General features: G+C 48.9%; 1 protein-coding gene across 6 annotated transcripts in view; it reads right to left on the minus strand.

The window, feature by feature from the left end:
- Positions 1 to 20505, minus strand: part of CACNA1B (calcium voltage-gated channel subunit alpha1 B) — a 313833-nt gene that overhangs the window by 137564 nt on the left and 155764 nt on the right. For 3 of the 6 annotated variants that reach the window (XM_054284408.1, XM_054284407.1, XM_054284412.1), the window contains exons 8-11: positions 11662 to 11777; positions 3971 to 4027; positions 3271 to 3345; positions 1369 to 1458 (exon numbers count right to left, since the gene is read on the minus strand). In XM_054284408.1, the coding sequence (XP_054140383.1) occupies positions 1369 to 1458; positions 3271 to 3345; positions 3971 to 4027; positions 11662 to 11777 (338 nt within the window). The remainder of the gene's footprint in view (positions 1 to 1368; positions 1459 to 3270; positions 3346 to 3970; positions 4028 to 11661; positions 11778 to 20505) is intronic. The other 3 variants (XM_054284409.1, XM_054284411.1, XM_054284410.1) reach the window with 3 other exon arrangements.

Raw genomic sequence — 20505 nt, forward strand, 5'->3', positions numbered from 1 at the left:
CCATTGCCACCTGAAATGCTGAACTCCAAGATCTGTTGGTGTGGTATTAGCTGCCCAGAGCCTGGAGGGACTTGGATTTGGAGGCAAAGATCTGATAATTATTGTAACCGTGAGCAAATATTCCAAAAATGACCATTCCTTGTCATATCCATGCAGGGATCTGAGAAAAAACAACAACAAACCAAACCAAAAATGCACACAGGCCGCTGCATTTTTGCCCTTTTTCAGCACCAAACCTCTCCTGGAAGTGGCAGCAGTTTCACCACAAACCCTGCAGCCCAGGGGACTGTGGCAGCTCAGTGCTGGTGTCAGGAACATGCCAAGCCACTCATTTTCTGCAACCAACTCTTCCTTTAAAGGGGGGAAAAATAAATTCCAGCAGCAGCTGTGATCCCTGGAAACATCAAGGCAAACTTTTCAAAGGGCAATTGAGGCACTCATGCTGTGCAACAGCCACAGACACGGATTCTCAAATGTGCTGTTTGTGCTGCTCCTCCTGTGCATCCAGGATTTGCTGCTTCGTGGGGACTGGGCTGCCAAGTCATTTCTTTGGAAGACAATGAGAACATCTGCTGCTTCAGCAGCAAAACAGCCTCCAACAACAGGCACAGGATGAGCAGAGCGCCCGACTGCAGAGCAGCAGGAGTGGCTCTCCCACAGCTCTGAGGGGTTTGGCTCCAGCAGCTCCCTGAGGTGGGTGCTGGGTGCCCAGAGCCTCCCCTGGCAGCCCAGAGCTGCCTCTGCCTCCCCACCTGGGCAGATCTCAGCAGGGAATCAGCTCTGGGAGCTGCAGAACAGGCAGCACCTCCTCAGCCTGAGGGTGCCAAATTCACCGCAGCAACACCCCACAGTGCAGGACGCCCTGCTCTGCACTGGATCTCCAGATCTGGCCTTAAAATCACTTCAAGATCTTCCTCTAAGACAAGAATCAGAGAATTGAGGCCACTGCCCAGCACCTCCCAGTGACCACTCCCACAGCAAAGGCTGTGACACCTCAGCTGGGCATTAGTGGACCACAGGACTGTGGCCACTTCTCTCCTCCCTCCAGCAGTGTTGTTTGGCAGATTTGGGGTTCATTAGCATGGATGAGCACGTTCCAAGCAGAATCCCAGGGTGGCCAGCCCAGCAGGGACTGTCCCAAGGCTTTGCAGGGCTCTCCCAAGGGCGCAGCATGCAAGAGCTGAGGCAGGCAGCGCAGGGAGAGGGTGAAGCCATAGAGCTCTTTGCTTTGGGAAGTCGAGTGGAAATTCATTCTCCTTCAGGAAACTGCAGCTTCTGGAGCAAAGGAGCCTCTCCAGAGGAGGAAACATGGCATGGACAGGTTCAGGTGGAGATCGAAACCTCGGGGGATGCGAAGCCAGTACTCACCAACGGAGCAAATGTCTGTGAAATGGTCCTCACCTTCTTCTGCATGAATCAGGTCATTTTTGCTCTTCTTTATTGCGGCTCTTTTCAACACTGTGTGCAAATTAAAGAGAAAATGCCCCGTGAGGATGCAGAGTGGATTCTCTCTCCCCCTCCCTTCACTCTCCAGGGCCAGCATTTCCTTCCCAATGCCAGCTCAAAGCTCTCCCACCAGGGTACCCTGAGCAAACAGGACAACCCACAACCTTGCAGGGCCTCTGCACGCCTCAGTGCCAGGGTGCTCCACTCCTTTGCCCTTCCAGCTCTTGGAGGTTTGCCAGGCACAGCTCTGCACGTTCCACTTCATGCAGCAGATGCAGGAGGGTGGGGAGGTCACTGCAGCTGCACTTTCAGCACAGCACAAAGGCTGGGCAGGGACGCTGGAGCTTCCTGAGCCCCACGGGGCTGGGAGATGAGTGCTGCCACCCCTGGAACCACCAGTGCTGTTTGCAGCAGGCACTGTGAGGGAGTCAGAGTTTACAGAGCTCGGTTTACCACCCAGCCATGCCTCAAGGAGCAGAAATGCTGCGTGGAAAAAGTGGCCACACATCAGTGAGCAGCCTCTCAGCAGCACCCGGTGTGCAATCCCTGCCCTCTGGGGATGTCAGAATTCCTTGAAAACACTTTTTTTTCCCCTCCAAAAGTAGCTTTTAGTGGGGAGGGCAAACATCACTACATTTACTCCAACAGGGAATGAGAGCTCTGCACTCTTCACTCAGAGCATGAGGGGTGAGGCAGGAGCACTGAGGACGCTGCTCCCAGGACCACCTACCTGCAGAACCTTGAGAAGTGGCAGAAAAAAAAAATCACGTTGGTACAGTTTGGTGACAGCTTCGAGACAGACAGTAACTAAAGCAGCACTTTCTATCAGCAGTAAGACACCCCACGGTGTGGTGATACAGACTGGTCCGTGGGCACACACAGCAAAGCCACTCACGCTGCAGAGACTGCCCCGGGGAGGCTCCTCCACAACATCCCCTCACCCTAATTATCTACAAATTCCTTTCCCACACTGCACGGATTGCCCTGCCCTGACAGAGACGTGGATGCGCTTCCTGCTCCTAAGGGCTGTGCTTGAGTCACTTCAGGGGAACACCCAGAGCAGAGGGGAGATGCTTTGAACCTGCAATCTGGATCCATTCCTTGCTGCCCCACCCAGCTCTCCTGAATCCTCAGTCCCAGCAATGCCAGCTCGGGGGTCCTCAGGCTGGGTCTGTCCCAGTTCACTCCAGCATGTCCAGGGCCATCCTCAGCATTGGAGCACAACCAGCACCGGGATTAAATATTTCCAACATTCCTAGCATGAACTGAGCAGCTTTTTATCTTCTGCCCCAGAAAAGTCCTCGGTGTGTTTGGCAGTGAGGCTGTGCCATCTCTCCAGGCACATCCCTGTGTTTTGGGGACTCGGAATTTACCACCATAGACTGTGGGCTGCTCCAGGCTAGGAACATTCTCGGGCTCCTTTCGCTTTCGGATAAGAGGAACCTGAGTATCTCTGGGTCTTTACTCCGTGCCTTGCACCCACCTCGAGTTTCTCACAGCACTCAGACTGCTCCTCAGACACAAACTCCAGTGAAGCCTGGCTGTGCCCAGGTGCCAGCCAGGCCTCCCCAGCTCACACACACCCCCAGCACACACAGCAGGACTGGCACTCACACCTCAGCCCTGACCTGCTCCAGCCCCAGATCCTCCCCAGCGCAGGTCACCGGCCCGGCCGAGGCTGCAGCAGCACCTGCAGCGCTGCACGGCTGGGAGCCAGGCCAAAAATCCACCTGGGCATGTCACCGGTGACCTGGGCACGGGGCTGCGGGGGGAAAGCTGCCCCTGGGTGCCACCTAAGCCCCTGGTGATTTGCAATCCACTCACTGTTGTAGCTGCTGCCGCTGCCAGTCTCTGCCGGCGCCGTGCCTTGAGGAATCGGCCCTTCCGAGGCGGCCCTCCCTGACAGTGAATGGGAGGAGAAAAAAAAAGAGGGGGGGGAGGGAGGGGAGGGGAAAGGAGGAGACATGGGAGGACGAAAGATGGTCAGAAAAGGGAGAGGGAAGAGTCTTTAACTGAGCTTTGAGTGGCTGGCGCATCCTAAGAGCTGTCGGGGCTGGAGGCCCAGGGGGAGCATCCCCGTGGCCTCGCTGCTCGGCTCCTCCGGCCGTCCTGCCACGCCGGGCTCGCACGTCGGAAGGAAGGATCACCACACCCTGTTATGTCTTACTGCTTACAGCTAACAGGGGGCTCAGTCCCTTGGTCAAATCCGTTCGGAGCCCTGCCTTTCTCTCAGGTCAGCGCATTCGCTCTTCATCCTCCTGGCAGTCTCTACCCCCTGCACACACAGCCAGCCACCCTCGGCAGGGCGTGGGCACCGACCCCGAGGGCACATCCCCATCCCGGGCCGGTGTGGGGTGTCCCAAACCGCTCCTCAGCCACCTGCAGCCTGCGGAAGGGGCTCTGTGGCCGGATTTGTGCCGGGTGCATGCGGGAGGATCCTCCTGCTCGGGAGGAAGGCGTGGCAGTGACAGCAGTGGAACCTCTCCCGTGGCACAGGAGGAAAATGGCCAGCAAAGGCACCTACCGTCCAAAGGGGACTTCTCTTCGGCGTTCTTGTCCTCCTCGGCCAGCATCACCTCCTCTGAAAAAGGAAAACCAGCCAGGATCAGCCTCAGGTTCCTCAGAGCCCTGCTCCAACACGGGCTGGTGGGGCAGCAGGACCCTATCCCTGTGCCACCCAGCCCATCCCATCCCAGTGCCACCAGTCCACCCCTGACAGAATCTGCAGAGCAATTCATGGCTCAGGGCTGTGTTTCTCACAGGATTCACAGAATCACTGGGTTGGAAGAGACCTTCAAGACCATTGAGTCCAACCCAGCCGCAACACCTCAACTCAACCCTGGCACCCAGTGCCACATCCAGGCTTTGTTAAACACACCCAGGGATGGGGACTCCACCACCTCCCTGGGCAGCCATTCCAGAACTTTATCACTCTTTCTGTAAAAAATCTCTTCCTGATATCCAACCTGTATTTCCCTTGGCACAGCTCGAGGCTGTGTGCTCTGGCTGTGTCAGTGCTGTTGCAGACAGAGCCCAGCCCCAGCTGAGTACAGGCCCCTTTCAGGAGCTGTGCAGAGCGATGGGGGCACCCCTGAGTCTCCTTTTCTCCAGGCTGGGCACCCCCAGCTCCCTCAGGGGTTCCTCACAGGGTTTGTGTTCCCAGCCCCTCTCCAGCCTCATTGCCTCCTCTGGATGCTGTCACCTCAATGTCCTTCCCAACCTGAGGGGCCAGAGCTGGGCACAGCACTCAGGGTGTGCCCTCAGCAGTGCCAAGCACAGCGGCACAATGACCTCCCTGCTCCTGCTGGCCACCCCATCCCCGACCCAGGCCAGGAGCCATGCTCTGCCCGTGTCCCTCTCACAAAAGGGGAAGGTTCCAAACCAATCACATCCTCCATGGGATCCCTCCTCACAACCACCCACACCACCTCCCACACTGGGTTCTTCACCAGCTCTCATCCCCAAGGCACCTCTGGAGACCAAGAACCTTCCTCCAGACCAGGCAGCACCACAAATCCCACAAGCCCCAGGAAGGTCCCTCATGCCCATCCACGCTGGAGACAGTTTGGGGAAGATGCTCCACACCCATCACTGCTCTTTATCTCCAAAAAATCAGGATTCAGCCATGGGGAGCAGAGTGGTGGCACAGGGTGAGAGCATCAGGGCCACATGCCAGGATAGTCACTGTCACCACAGAGCCATCACATCAAATCTTTATCCAAATAAAATCCACGACAAGTTTTCCATGGGGGAACTCTGGCACAGTGATTGCAACAACACCCTTCCATTCCTCTGCAACTCATCTCCAAAATACACCTTGCACTGTCCTACATTAAAAAAAAAAAAAAAAAAAAAAAATCCAGGAAACACTAAAAACTAACCTCCCCAAATGGAATAATTTTTATCTGTGTGAAAGACAACCCAATTTCCTGAGGTTTCCCAGGGCACTGCCATCCCCCTGGCCAGTTTGCAGTGCTGTGCCAATACCTGAGACTGCACTCAGAACCACAGATTTTGAGTTTGCTGCTGGAAACTGATGTGGGGATCTGCTAAAGGACAACCCAAAACAAACAAAACATTGGCAGCTGATAAACTCCACACTTCCTTCTATTCTCATAAATGGCAAATTCACACGCCTGTAATTCCATCAATGTGAGCTCTTACTAAAACATCTGACACCATGTTCCAACCAAATTTTGCTTTAAAGTCCGTTTAAGCCAGTCTAGATGGAAGAGCAACTTCAGAAAAATAAATACAAACAAACCAGAGGCCAAACATCAAAGTGTGTAGCTGAGAGCTGTCTAGTAGGATACCAGAGGGATCAGCCTTATATAAGCCTATATAAGCCACACAAGCCTTATATAATCTCTTTATTAATCATCTGGGAGAGAGAGGGAATGATACTTTAATAAGACAGCAAATTGAGAAGGCTGAAAAATAATACCAAGAGCTGAGGAAGGCTGGAAAATTAAGCAGAGGGGAAGGAAATACAGAAGTGCAAAGTAATGCACCAGAGATGTGAAAGAAAGGAGAGCTGAGAGGGGTAAAAATGTCAGGTGAGCTCAAAGCTGCACTTTAAAAGGCGTAAAGTCCTTCCAAAACCCCACAAGTTGTGCCTGCAATCCCCACCTCCAATTCAGGTGGTTTTCAAGTCTTCTTAAGACAGGTCAGAACAGTGAAATGGGCTTTTGTAGGCAGTTCAAGAGACTTCTGTGACCAGCCAGCACCTCAGACCAAAAGGTTCTTCTGAAGTCTCCCCCAGGAAAAGCTGTGCTGATGTTTGGGGACGAAAATATGGGAGGATTGAAATGGCAATTCCCAGTCTGACTGCCCTGAAACACAAGGAAGGAATGGGAGATCCTTCCTAAAAGCTGTGCTATACTGGATTTCCATCTACAAATTACTCTTAGAAGACAATTTTGCAAACCTTTGCCCCAAATTCAGGGTCCTGAATTGGTTCTCACACAAATCTCCATCCATAAACACAGCTGGGCTCAGTTTTGCTGTTCCTTTAAAATTCCCTTTTTCACCTCTGAAATTCCCTCAAGCCTTGCTCTCCTCCTGCAGCGTTCCCAGGTTCTTTCCCTTGATCATTATTCCTGTCTGCCTCGTGTCTTCTGGGAATCCAAAGGACCACAGCTACCCCAGGAGGTTTTTAAGGCTAAAAACAGAGCTCAGCAGGTCACTGAGCACTGCCAGGAGGGGTTTTTCACCAGCCAGCATCCTGAACAGAGGCTCAGGAGCTGCTCTGCCTTTAGTCATCCCTAACAGAGCCTGGAAGGAGATAATTGTGCACCTGAATAAACCAAAAACTGGTGTCTCTACATGAGGAGAAATGTTCAGCAGAGAGATGGGACCAGATCAGCAATTCTGAGCCTCCAAACAAAGGCTCAGGGGCTTTGCCAGGGTGTCAGAGGCAGGGATGTCTCGGCAGCAAAAGGAATTTTTGTCATTAAGTGCTGGGTTGGAAATAAAGGCAAAGCAGCCTGGTCTGGAGCAGCAGGAGTATCTGCTTAAGGGTGTGAAGGGTGCTGTTTGAAGGGAAATAAAAGCAGAATGCAATCCTTGCTCTCTCCTTTTTTCCCAAAAGTGTTAATCATGAATAATGACTGGGGTATAGCAAGAAAGTTGTGCCTCTTCTCCTCCTCTTTGGTGTGGGGAAAGAGGACATTGGGGGCTCAAATGAGCAGCAGATGACTGGAAATAACAAATACTAAATGAATTTAATTTCTGGCTGGGTAAATAGAAGAAGTTGATAAAAATGCAGCCCTCAGAAGTAGCTGTCAGACCCTCCCAGGGAGCTCTGCTTGGTCTTTGTGGCAATTACCCTGCCTTGCATATCACATGTGTGGTATTTTCAGGGTCCCCCGTCGTGGGGAGGAAAGATGAATTTGACTCCATGTTCTTAGAAGGCTAATTTATTATTTTATGATAATATATTATATGAAAGAATGCTATACTAAAACTATACTGAAGAATAGAGAAAGGATACAGACAGAAGGCTTAACAAGATACCAAAGAAAAATTCCTGACTCCTTCCAGAGTCCTGACACAGCTTGGCCCTGATTGGTCATTAAGTCAAAACAATTCACATGTTGGATAAACAATCTCCAACCACATCCCAAAGCAGCAAAACACAGGAGAAGCAAATGAGATAATACTGTTTTCATTTTTCTCTGAGGCTTCTCAGCTTCCCAGGAGAAAATCCTGGGCAAGGGATTTTTCCAGAAAATATGATGGTGACACACACAGTGTTCTTTGCTGGAGGTCTCTGTTCCCATCTCTCTCAGGGCTCAGGGCTCTGTTCTTCTAAAGAAAGCTGAAACCTGAAGTTCAGAAAACTCTGCCATGCCAAGGGATGGCCTTGAAGTTACAGAGGGCTGGCAGAGAGAGGTGAAACCATTCCCAAAGCCTGGCACTCCAGGAGAACAGAAGCACTCCAGTTTGGTGTGAAAAATGTGGATTTGGAAAGAATTAAAATGCAAAAGACATGAAACTTGATTAGCCCTGAATGGGAAGATTTTAGAGTCTCTGAGAAAAGTGTTTTCCAAATGATTCATGTCCTTGTAAGATAAGAGAAACATCTTCAAAAGAATATTTGTGGGCTTATAAATGCTTTACTCTGTGTGGAGAACTTGTAGTTCCCTGTTCTTCAAAAATCCCAGCCTTGAAGTTCCTGCACATCTCAGGAGTTCAGTGGAGAAAACATCAGGAGCAAAATCATTTGCATGGATTTCATCACTTGGCACATTTAATTCCTCTGGAAAGGACAACTGCCTTCAAAGTGAAGGAGGGGAAGTTTAGTGGGATATTGGGAATTAGGAATTGTTCCCTGGCACAGGATGCCCAGAGCAGCTGTGGCTGCCCCTGGATCCCTGGCAGTGCCCAAGACCAGACTGGACATTGGGGCTTCCACCCCAAACCAGTCTGGGATTCTGTGATAATTCAAATTACTGATATTAATGAGAAACATTAAAGTCACTTCAGAGTGGTCAATGAGCAATAACCCCTATGTTAAATTAAAATTATTGTTGAGTGAGGGGTGGTAGAGCACAAGTAAAGGAGTGATTTTAGTCACTCACATTTCTCTTGTTCCCTAAAACAACACTTGAGGCAAAAATTTGAGCACTACAAAGGACAAGGGCACTTCTTGTCCAGCTGCAGCAACTACACAGAATATGTAAAAAACTACAGAGCAAAAGCCATCTAAAGATTAAAACATCATTTTGTGAAGCACTGGAATGCAGCTTTCCACTCTTCCTTCCTTGCCTCAAAAATAAACGAGGGGGAAAAAAATCGAACAAGCCAAATGCTCAGGGAGGATATTAGAAATATTGGAAACCTGATGAGGCTTCCAGGGGAAGAGAAAGGATTGGGCTGATTGGTTCTGGGTGCTTTGGAGCAGGAAAAAATAAGATGAAACAAGGTAGAAGGAGATTAGAGAAAGAAAAGTAATTAAAAGAACTCCTGAATTCTTCCTCTCGCTGCAGAAAGGCAATGGATTGAAAGTGAGGGCAGGACACAGCTCCGTGGGGTTGTTTGGTTTTTAAAATCAAACTGGGTGTTAGCACTTGGCACTCTGTGCTCCAAGAGTCAACGAGGTCAAGGCTGGCAGAAGGATTTAAAAACAATTAGATATTCCCAGGAATAATGACCAAATCCTCCAGAGTTCCATTAGAGCACAATCCCATGAGCTTTCGCTCTTCCCTTTGTGCAAACAGCTCCTGCCTGGGGCTGCTGCAGGATTTCTGTCCCCTTCTGCCTGTCCTCCCTGGCTGGATCTCCCTGCTCAGAATCCCAGAGAAGGAATTCCAGATGATTTCAGAGCTGAAATCCCCAAGCCAGACCTGGGAAATCCCCGTGGACGGCACAGTCCCAATTTTCAGTGCCTCAGTCCTGATTCTCTGCTCTGCTTTGCCTTCACGCTGCATTTTCATTCCAAGATTTTATTAACACTGCTAAGCTGATTTTAATTACTGTTATTATTCAGCTGTACTAGGAAGCTCTTTTATATTCCTATTGTATTCTCAACAATGCCTTTCCAGAGTATTTTTAACATTCCCTGATTCAGCTCTTTTGCATGCAGTTCCCTGTTCCACAAAGGCCTTCTGGCTCGTGTGTTATTGGGCTGAAAAATGTGCATTTTCCAGCAGTTTCACTTGACATTGGTGTGGTATTTATTCAGCCCTGGCAACATAGAAATGGAAGAGTCAGGAATTCCCACAGGGATGGGAATTGGAGCAGAAGTTGAGTGTACATTTTATAATTTCTCCATCCCAAGTTTCTCACAAGTTCAGCTGGTGCTGGGCAGAGCAGGCCCCAGAGTGACACAAACCACCCTCAACCCTGCAGGGGAATTCTCAGCTGTCTTTTAGTGATGGAGATCAGGATTAAGAGACTAAAAATCACCAAGAGCCTTAAAAGCAAGACAGGATGAGAAAGGGAGAAGCCCAGAGAACCCTGCTCCAGCCACTGGGCAAGGCAGGAATTTATGTGAGTTAGAGGCGCACAGAAGCTGTAAACTAATGAGAAGACAAATTCTCAATGGAAAAGAAAGGGAATTCTTTATTTTCTCATTCCTCCAGAAGCACAGAATGAGGAGTGGCTGCCTGAGTTGCTGCTGAACAGTCACTGTGAATAAAAGTCTGACAACACAAGTGGCCCTCAATTGTCACCCAGTGCAGTGCTAGAAGAAATAATGGGTTTAAAGCACCACATAAACTGCTGATATTTCTATTTTACATTTCAGTTGTAAAGAGCAAAGATGAAACTCATCTGTCTAAAATGGCACACAGGAATCCATTTGAGAAACCAGCACTTCTTTTCCTCCCCATCATTGTTTTAAAAGGCCTTTTCACTTGGCTCAGATGTTGAAAAGCAAGCAAGGAGGAAATTACCCCCCATTTTCTTGGTGCTGCATGAAAGAATTGACTATGGTTATGTCAATACATAAATATCAGCTCCTCCATAAAGCAGGAAGGTTGTTGGTAATCGTTGCAGTCTGATAAAAATGCTATTTTCTGTTAAATTAATGTGTCTGGGTCCTGGTTAAAGTTGCTCACGCCTTGCAATAAAGAGCAATGTTCAGTTCCAGTTGTTATAAATCAATGTTAATATGGGCTGGGGGGAGGTTCGTGCAAGTGATCTTTGTAGCTCATAAAATGCCACTTGGGTGGGTTTTACCAGCACAGAAAGAAAGGCTGCTAAACCAGCTGGGGCAGGGAGCAAATAAAACAGAAATTACTCATGGAAGGGAACAGTTCCTCCCTGTGCAGGCTTTGGGCACTCCATCACTGTGGGTGCAACAGCCCGATCAAAACATGAGAAAGCAAAGCTCATTTTCTCTCTTTCTGACCAGGCTGTTGCATCCACAGATCACTTTTGATATTATCCTGTATTAGGACAATTGCTTTGATTTCAGCAATAAAGCTGGCTCAGCTCCTTTAGTTTTGCTTAAGCCAAACCAAGATCTTTTTGCAATAATTTTGGTGTGAACACTCAGAAGAATTCCAACAAAACCAACGAGTGCTGGGCAGGCCCTCCCAAGCTTGGCCACACCAAGGACTCATTCTGGAGCCCATCACTGTCGCCAGCCAGGGTCTCTGTACAAATCATATATGGGACAGGATCACTGTGGAACGTGCCTTGAGCTGTTTGATTTTCCAGCATCAGTCTCATTACATGGTTATGACAATGGGAAGATGCCAGCAGTTCACATCCCTGGCAGCAGACCAAGAACTTAATGTTACAACTCACTTTATAAGTTTTTTGACCAATCACACAGAGCAAAAGCACATTGACAGTAGTTCTATCCAATCACTATAAGCACATGTACCTTTGGTTAAAACAATGCTTGCTTATTTCAAATACAATACCTGCTTGTCGGCCTTAAAACACAACGCACAGAGCTCCATTATTAAGCTTTAACCTTCCTAATATCTTGCTAGATAAATTTTCTGTAGCTTAGAGAGTAATTCTAGACAGGCATTAATACACAGACCATTGTTCTATTTGTCTTTGCTTTTCTACAGTTTAAATGATTTTTCTGCTGACCAATCTCATGGCTGCTGCTTAGCTCTAATCACAGTTCTGCTGTCTCTGAGACGGCCTTTTGCAGCTTTCCCAAAACCCTCTGATTTTGTGGATTCCCACACATCACCAGAGCTCCCTTGCCCCAAAACACATCCAGGCAAGCCGGGGAGATGCCTGCCTTACCTGCTTTGAAGATCCACTCCAGGTAGCCGTTGAGCTCGCGCTCGATCTGCTGCTGCCTGCGGAGCTTCAGGAACGCCCGGCGGTTCTCCACCCGCTCCCGCTCCTTGGCAAATTCACTGCGGGCACACAAGAGAGGGAAAACCCATCACAGGCAGCCAGGGCAGGTGCACAGCCCTCCCCCAGCCTTCCTGGGAGACTGTGCAGTCCAGGATGGGAGGAGGGAGTGGAAAGCACAGCAAGGGATTCATTGTTGTTCTGATGCCTTGTGTAGGCTGACCTAGAACAGAGCTAAAGAATAAAGTAGGGATTTGGGTTTAAATTTGGGATTTTGGGGTATTAAAAGCTTCCATGGATCCACCTTGGGCAGCACAAGAGCCCAGCCAGGGCTGCACCCAAGATGAACCAAAATGGTCCCACGTGTCTTGTCCCCATGTGCCCAGCTGCAGTGCACAGCCAGCCAAAAGTGTCTGTGGGGTGAAACACCACACACCCAGCCAGCCCAAAGTGTCTGTGGGTGAAACACCACACACCCAGCCAGCCCAAAGTGTCTCTAGGGTGAAACACCACACACCCAGCCAGCCCAAAGTGTCTCTGGGGTGAAACACCACACACCCAGCCAGCCAAAAGTGTCTCTGGGGTGAAACACCACACACCCAGCCAGCCAAAAGTGTCTGTGGGGTGAAACACCACACACCCAGCCAGCCCAAAGTGTCTCTGGGGTGAAACACCACACACCCAGCCAGCCCAAAGTGTCTCTAGGGTGAAACACCACACACCCAGCCAGCCCAAAGTGTCTCTGGGGTGAAACACCACACACCCAGCCAGCCAAAAGTGTCTCTAGGGTGAAACACCACAGTGCCACTATTTGGTTCAGCACCAAGGCCCAGACAAGTTCAGGCACATCCCATCCTGCTATATTGGTAATTATTCCAATATGAGCCAGCAGCTCCTCCCTGGCACTCAGCACATCCCCAGATCCTGCAATGTCAGCTACATCACCCCTTTTTCCTTTTCATGTTCTCATTCCTGCTTCATCCCCTGCTGACTGGGGCCAAGGACCTTCCCTCAGTCTGGATTTGTGTCTGGAGCAGGAGGAATGAGGTCAGCACAAGGAGACAACGTGCATTTCATTTTCCAGGCATGGCAATGGGGGCTGTGTCAGCACAGCTTCCCAAAGGAGGAGACAGCAGCAATGGGAAGTTTCCTGGAGGACCCCCGAGGGCAGGAAGGACAGCAGATGAGCCGTGGCACTGCTCCTTCACCCCTCAGGGGCAGCAAAGGGAGAGCTCTCCTCGCAGAGCTTTTCATCTTCTGCCAGGTCCTGTCTGGCCTGAGGACAGCAAAAGTTACCCACGACTTGTCCTTTTTATCACAACTTTATATTGCAGAGTCACAAAACAGAAAGGACCCACAAGGATCAGAGTCCAAATTCTCAAGTGGAAAGTCTGTACTTTAAAAGTGTAAGAAAATGAGGGAGGAACTGCTGGAAGTTGCAAACCATCAGCAGTTTCTGTACAGCCCAACACAGATCTTTCAGGGCACCAGTGAGGGACATTGTGAGGTTAAAGCCATCTGTGCCCTCCTGTTCCCTGGAACTGGCAGCTTTGGCCACCACAGAATCCCAGAATTGTTTGGGTGGGAAGGGACCTCAAAGCCCATCCAGTGCCACCCCTGCCATGGCAGGGACAGCTCCCACTGTCCCAGGCTGCTCCCAGCCCTGCCCAGCCTGGCCTTGGGCACTGCCAGGGATCCAGGGGCAGCCACAGCTGCTCTGGGCACCCTGTGCCAGGGCCTGCCCACCCTCACAGGGAACAATTCCCAATTCCCAATATCCCATCCAGCCCTGCCCTCTGGCAGTGGGAGCCATTCCCTGTGTCCTGGCACTCCAGACCCCTGTAAATTCTTTCCATGTTTCCTGTCAGCCCCTTCAGGCCCTGCAAGGCCACACTGAGGTCCCCCCAAAGCTTCTCCTCTCCAGGTGCACTATCCCAGCTGTCCCAGCCTCTCCTCCCAGCAGAGCTGCTCCATCCTCTGATCCCCCTGGAGCCTCCTCTGGATCTCTGCAGCAGCTCCAGCTCCTCCCTGTGCTGGGCAGGGCTGGGGCAGCTCTGCAGGTGGGGTCTCACCTGAGCCCAGGCACAGGGGCACAATCCCCCCTGCCCTGCTGCCCACGCTGGGCTCAGCCCAGGGCTCAGGGGGGCTCAGGGCTGGGGCAGCTCCAGCTCCCACCCCCAGCACCCCCAGCTCCCTCTCAGGGCTGCTCCAGCTGCTCAGCCCAGCCTGGGCTGGGCCTGGGGCTTCTTCTGACCCCCGAGCAGCTCCAGCACTGCTGGAACCTCCTGAGGCTCCTGTGGGTCACTGCCTTGTCCAGGCACTGCTGTAGAATTTGGGAATGTCACTTCCAGGAGAAGGCAATTCCTTGTGTTCCTGCCCATGAAATTCCTCCTGAATGCTCCAGAGCTGCTGCTCAATCAGGTTCAAGACTGGAGCGTCTTGATTTAGGATCTTCCTGGTGAAAGGAGCTCCACTTGTTCTTTCTCATTTCAGGAGATGGCAGAGAGGATTGGTGAAGCTGGGACTTGTTAAAGAGAGGGTTTTCTACATTAAATGAAATATTAATGATGTGTGTCTCTTCCACTATGTCCATCACCATTCAGGAACTGAAATATTCCCCATTTGCTGCAACTAGAAAACTCCCAGAATTTCCCCTTGAGAGCTCTTCAACAGATTTCAGAACACATTCAAAGAAAGGAGGGGAATGATATCAAAATGCCTTATTTCATCTAAAAATATTTCAACTGAAGTTTCCCTGCCAGCTCCAAATGAAAACACAGAGAGCCCCATGGGAAGGGTTGGGAGCAGTAAATAGGTTTCCCATTTTTATTCAGCATAATTCCCATTTATGCCATTGACTTACAAAAAATCTCCCAAATCACCAGAAAGAAAAACCTGAGCAGGAATTTGCTGCTTCCTGCCCAGTTTTACCTCCAGGATTTTTTTTCAGAGCTGGTTTTCAACCCTTTGGCCAGTTCTGGAATGTGTCATTGTGAAATACAAAGCTGTGTTTCGTGTCAGGTACATACAGGCAATGTGTGTATTTGTGATTGTGATATGTGTGGAGACCAGCCATGGGACAATTGTGAATTCTAATAATAACTGAGGAAAATAAAGCATGGAAGAAGGCCTTTGAACCTATCTTTTGTTTGCAATTAACCTTAGTTGATTTAGAAGCATTGGAATTAAAGCGTTAAGGATGTTGCTTTTTTCTTATAGTTAAGCCTGAAAGAGTTCTGCAATAATAACCTTTTGAAGTATAATTTTAGAATATTACTTGTATCCTTGAAACTATAGCTTTGGAATATATATAAAGAAAATATGCTTATCTCACACCTTAATAAAGCAGAGAAAAACAGCTTGAGAAAGGAAGATGAACATCACCTCAAGGGTTTATGGTTTCGACCAAGGGAAGCTGGACATCACTGTTATGAGATTTATAGTCTCTGCAATTAAAAGGTGGACCCACATCTGGGGAGCTGAACCCCACCAGATGAGATTCATCTTTCTTCTTTCAGAAACTGGACCACCACCATGTGGGAATACTCCTTTTGGGATACATCCTGAGAAAAACTAAATCACAATAGTGTATAGAATTATGATGTAAAAATTGGGAAATAGAAACTGCTGATGAGTAAAAATTGGGATAGAAACTGCTGAGAAAGCTGATGAGTACCCCTATAAATACCTGTAAGCCCCAACTATGGGTGTGCAGTCGGAGGGAAAATTTCCCCCACTGTACCCAGCGCTGTATTGCTCATACTTTACCATATTAATTAATAAATTGATTGCTGCTTGAATATTGGCCTAGTCAATCTTCTTATTCATAACATCATGAAGTTTTTCTGTGAGGGTGGAGAGGTCTTGGCCCAGAGCAGCTGTGGCTGCCCTGGATCCCTGGCAGTGCCAGGGCCAGGATGGGTCGGGAGCAGCCTGGGATGGTGGAAGTGCCCCTGCCCAGGTTGTAGCTGATTGCACAGAGACAGCAGGAACAAGCAGCGCATCCATCATGGAAACCACATCCAGTCAGGCTCCTCGTGTCACATTTTTCTCCTGGAGAGTGGCTGGTGCTTAGTGTCACCAGGAAATGGATGTCTGCTGCTTTCCACCTTGCTGGGTGGAGGAGGGAAATCAATCTCGCTGTGAAATATGCACTGAGACAGCCACTCCAGGGCAATTCCAGAGCCCCCCGAGGCACACAAGAGACAGAGGCAGCTCCTCAATAACCACCAGGGTCAGTAAACTTAATAAACTAATGAAATTCTTGTAACTGCTTTATCCACGTTGGCCTTAAATTAAAAATCCTGTCACACCAAAGAGGGATAAAAATCAACAACCCACAATCTTCATCCCCTGAGTGTGTGATTAACTTTGCTGTGTGACAGCAGAGAGCTGGGATGGAGCATCCTAAATTCTCCTCCTGCTTTGGCTTGCATGGCACACACGCCCAGGGCACGGCAGTGCAAGACTGATGGCATCCTCAAACCTCTGCAATTCAGGTTTGCTGCTCAGAAATCAGCCAGAAACGCTTCCCACAGGCGGGGAAGAGGCAGAGAGAGATGAGACAGCACCGCTGTCATCCCTGCGCTAATAGTGCTGGTGATTAGCGACTCGTAATTACAGCACAGGTAATTAGCTCCTCATTGAGAAGGATCCCACGTTCAGATCTCAGGAAATCTCAGACTCCACACAGCAGAGCAGCCGCCATCCCCGGAGCTGAAGTGCAGCTGAGAAAACAGCAGATCTTGGAAGGACTCAGCCTGCCACTCCTGGAAGGCAGCTGAGAAGAACTTTCGGAATTTCAAGTCTTCAAATTAACATTAAAAAAAAAAAAATCCAGTGAGTTTTAGGACTGGCTTGTTCTCCAGCACGAGTACATCCAAGGATTGCATAAAGTTGGGACTGGATGGCAAGTGACACCTCAGGAGACACGGGGAGAGCCAGTCCTGCTTGGAAAAACAACGATTGATAAAGCATTGGATGGCAGTGACACCTCACGGGACACGGGGAGAGCCAGTCCTGCTTGGAAAAACAACGATTGATAAAGCATTGGATGGCAGTGACACCTCACGGGACACGGGGACAGCCAGTCCTGCCTGGATGTGGGAAATCCAGGACTCCTGAACTTCTGACCAAAAGCAGAAGCCATTTATTGTTTACCTTGCACACATTTTTATAGATTCTACAAACTACTAAGTACACAATTCTTGATTGGTGCCTTTGTGTTGTTCACTCATTTTCTGCCTGCGTTTCTCAGAGTATGTGATTGGTTGCAGTCCAGGTGTTTCACAGCCCTCTGTTATCCAGTTCTTGCTGTCTTGGTAGTCAGTTTCTCAGCCTCTTCTTTCTTAATTCAGCACAATTTATGTTCCAGTAGCCTTTATGAATTCCTGAGGCTTTGATAACAAACTCAGAAGCAGGCTGGCTGCACACTATGGCCTAACCCTTGCAAATACACTGCAACACCTGGAGAAACAAGGATTGATAAAGCAATGGATGGCAGGTGACACCTGAGGAGCCACAGGGACAGCCAGTCCTGCCTGGAATAACAAGAATTCCATAAAGCAATGGATGGCAGGTGGCACCTCAGGAGCTGTCACTGATATTTTCTGAAAAATCCCTTTGCCAAGATTTTTCTCCTGAGAAGCTGAGAAGCCTCAGAAAAGTAATGTAAACAATAATTATCTGATTGCTTGGAATGTGGTTTAGAGGTTGCTTACCAACAGGTGCATCTTTGATTGGTTCCATGTGAATTGTTTATAATTAATGACCAATCCCAGTCCAGCTGTGTCAGACTCTCTGCATCTGTCACAGGTTTTGATTATTCATTCTTTTCTAGCCTTCTGATGTCTCCTTTCTCTTTCTTTAATATAGTTTTAGTATATTATTTTCTCTAATATAATATAATGTAACAAAATATAGTTTAGTATAATATAGTATAGTGTGTATATATATATATGTATATATATATAATAGCAGTGCAATTTCCAGCTGCCTACATGACCCAGAGCTGGGAAGATGCAAACCCAAGAGGACAAGTCTTAGCTGGCTCTTTGCACCCACAAGGGCTGCAAACAGAATGACAGGAGAGCAGTAAAAACATGGATTTATTCCCCATAACATCAGTTCTTTACCACAGCAAGGATCGGTAAAAGTTCAGGATGAGCTGACTTTGATTATTCTCATCCCCAGACAAAATCCTCAGAAATCTGCAGGCAAAACTAAAAATAATTTGATGCCTCTGACTTACTGCTCTGAAAACATGAATAGAGATGAACGTGGTGTATTGTTAAATCCCTGGTTTCAAATAGTTTAAAAATCAGGACCAGGTCACCACTGAACACAGGCAAAGCATCTTGATTGGAAAGGCCCCATGGGACAAGAAGGAAGAGCATGGAAATGCACCTCATTTGGGCAACGAAAAACCCGAGGGAGGTGAAAGGAAGCCCATCCATGGGGCACAGGGAGAGCACACTGAAAACTGCTGGAATGAGAGGAAACCAAACAATGGATTCACCTGAAAAGCCAGAATTCTTTTAGAATTCCTTTGTGCTGGTGACAGTTGGCACCTCTAAGATAAGTTTTCCTGCAGTTTGCTGAAAAGTCAGAGTTTATTAAAGAAGGAAAGCCAGAGGCCTGAACTGATGAAGCTCTGTGGCTCCTCAGCCACCCCAAGAAACACATGTTTGTTTCTATTTCACCTGGAGGAGCTGCAGCCAGCCAAGATCCCACTGGGAAAGGTCCAGACTGAGCCCAAAGAGCTGCTTAACCTATCCCAGTGTCCAGTGCTCAGGAATAAGCACTGGATCCATCAATCCTGCACAGGGAGAGCTGCTCCTGCTCCCTCCTCATTGCTCTAAAGAGGGGAAATCTCAGCTCTCTACAGCAGCTGATAAGGGATGGGAGTATCTGGAGAGAATGATCTCTGAGCACCCAGTCAGGCTTCAGAGTCTCTTTAATCACTGCAACAAGAGCTTCAAATGCAGGCCAGAGATGGGAAATGTTCTGTATTTCTGGGGAGAGAAGGGAACAGCACAGAGGTGAAGCCTTCAATCCATCTTCCTCCCTCCTTTCCTTTGTCTGTCCATTCAGCTTGTGCCAATTTGATTTTGATTCCTCCAAATCTGATTTGAGAACTGCAAGTGCCACAGCTGGGCAAACCTGGCTGGAAGGAGGCACTGACAAAGGGAGAAAAAGGAGTTCAAAAGCCTCATTTATCTCCTCGCTTCAGCCTGCTGCAATTGCAGGACGAACCTCTGGTTCTGTTCAAGTTTCCACTCCCAGGACAAAGCAGAGTCCCCATGAAATTCAAATTTAGGTCTCCTCTGTATCATTTTTGTATTCCAGGCTTTGATTTCCATTGTGGCTCAAGAGAAGGGCAAATAAAGGAAGTGCAGCTCTCCTGGACTAACCAAAACCACAGAAGGAGCAAAGGACCCACATTCAGCAGGATCAGTCACTGCTCTCTGTCCCTCCAGCAAGAAACCAGGAAAGAAACATTTCTCCCTCATTTCATGTTTGCAGTGATGGCTTTGTTAAAAAGGGTGATGAGCAAAGAAAAAGGGAAAAAAGAATTCTGCTTTTCTCTTCTCTTTCCCGTCCCTTTTAAGCACAGCCTTGGAACAGACTAAAAGCAAGGAGGAAGCCAGAATCTCATCTGTTTCCATGATGCAGCTCTTCTGCTGCAAATAATTAACACCAGGCAAAGTCAGATCACAGCAGGCACCAGTGCACTGGGAACAAATGAAGGATTGTCTCTGTAATGAGGGGAAGGAGGACACAAGAACACTTTGCCATTGTGACAAATTAATCAGCACCGCTCTCCTCCAGCCTCTGCACGTCTTGCAGGCAGAGGTTTTATGATCTCAATCTGGCAAAAGTCCTCAGGATGGGAAAACTTGTCAGGAAATTCAGCAGGGCAAGCAGCTGGGGTCAGGGAGGTGGGGATGGGGCTGTGCTGCCTCCCAAGGAGCTGCTCCAGCACCACAAAAACCTCAGTGACCCCAGGACAGCAGAGACACAGAGATCCCCCAGGGAGCCTGGAGCACAGCACGGGGAGGGTGTTTGGTGGGATCAAGCACCAGACTGCTCAGAAAAGGATGAGGAAAAGAATTAAACCCCTTTTCCCTGTCCCTTTTCCCTGCCCTTTGTCCACTCGAGGTGCCAGCACAGCCGGGGCTGTGTGCCCTGCCAGGTTCTCGCTTGCACAGAGCTGCTGCACCCATTCCAAACATCTCCCCAGAGTCCCTGTGATCCCCTAGGATTTGAACTTTTATATTTTCCATAGATTTGTAACCCTGCAGTTCTTTAGTGTATAACTCCAAACTCCAAACTCAGTGGGAGCTGCTGCTTTCCCATTTTGGGCAGACACAACAATTCCCCTCCAGGCCTGGCAATCACGGACACCTCACTGCCTCAGGCCCCAGAGATGGAAACAAAAGTGAGTTTGGGGGGAGCAGACTTGGGGTAAATGACTTCATTAGCTGAAGCTGTAATTGGCAGATTAACCCCCAATATGCAAATGAACCAAACTTATAAAAGTGTGAAACCTGTGAAACCATCATCCATTTTTGGGTGTAGGCCCTGGAGGGGTTTGCCTGCCCTAAATGTACCTGAACGCCTTCAATAAATATTCCTGCTTTTTATTCCCTTAATTTTGTTTGGCCTCTCTTTTTAAGTAGCTTGAAAAAGGCATTACCTGCCTTAGGTGATCCCACAAACCAGAGGTGTGGCACACCCAGGACAGAGCAGTTCTGAGGAAAGCACAACCCGGGCCTCACAGAGCGGCTC

This window comes from Melozone crissalis, unplaced genomic scaffold, assembly GCF_028551555.1.
Source record: "Melozone crissalis strain CALT ecotype California unplaced genomic scaffold, PUWL_Pcris_2 ptg000041l_1, whole genome shotgun sequence".
Taxonomy (NCBI): Eukaryota; Metazoa; Chordata; class Aves; order Passeriformes; family Passerellidae; genus Melozone; species Melozone crissalis.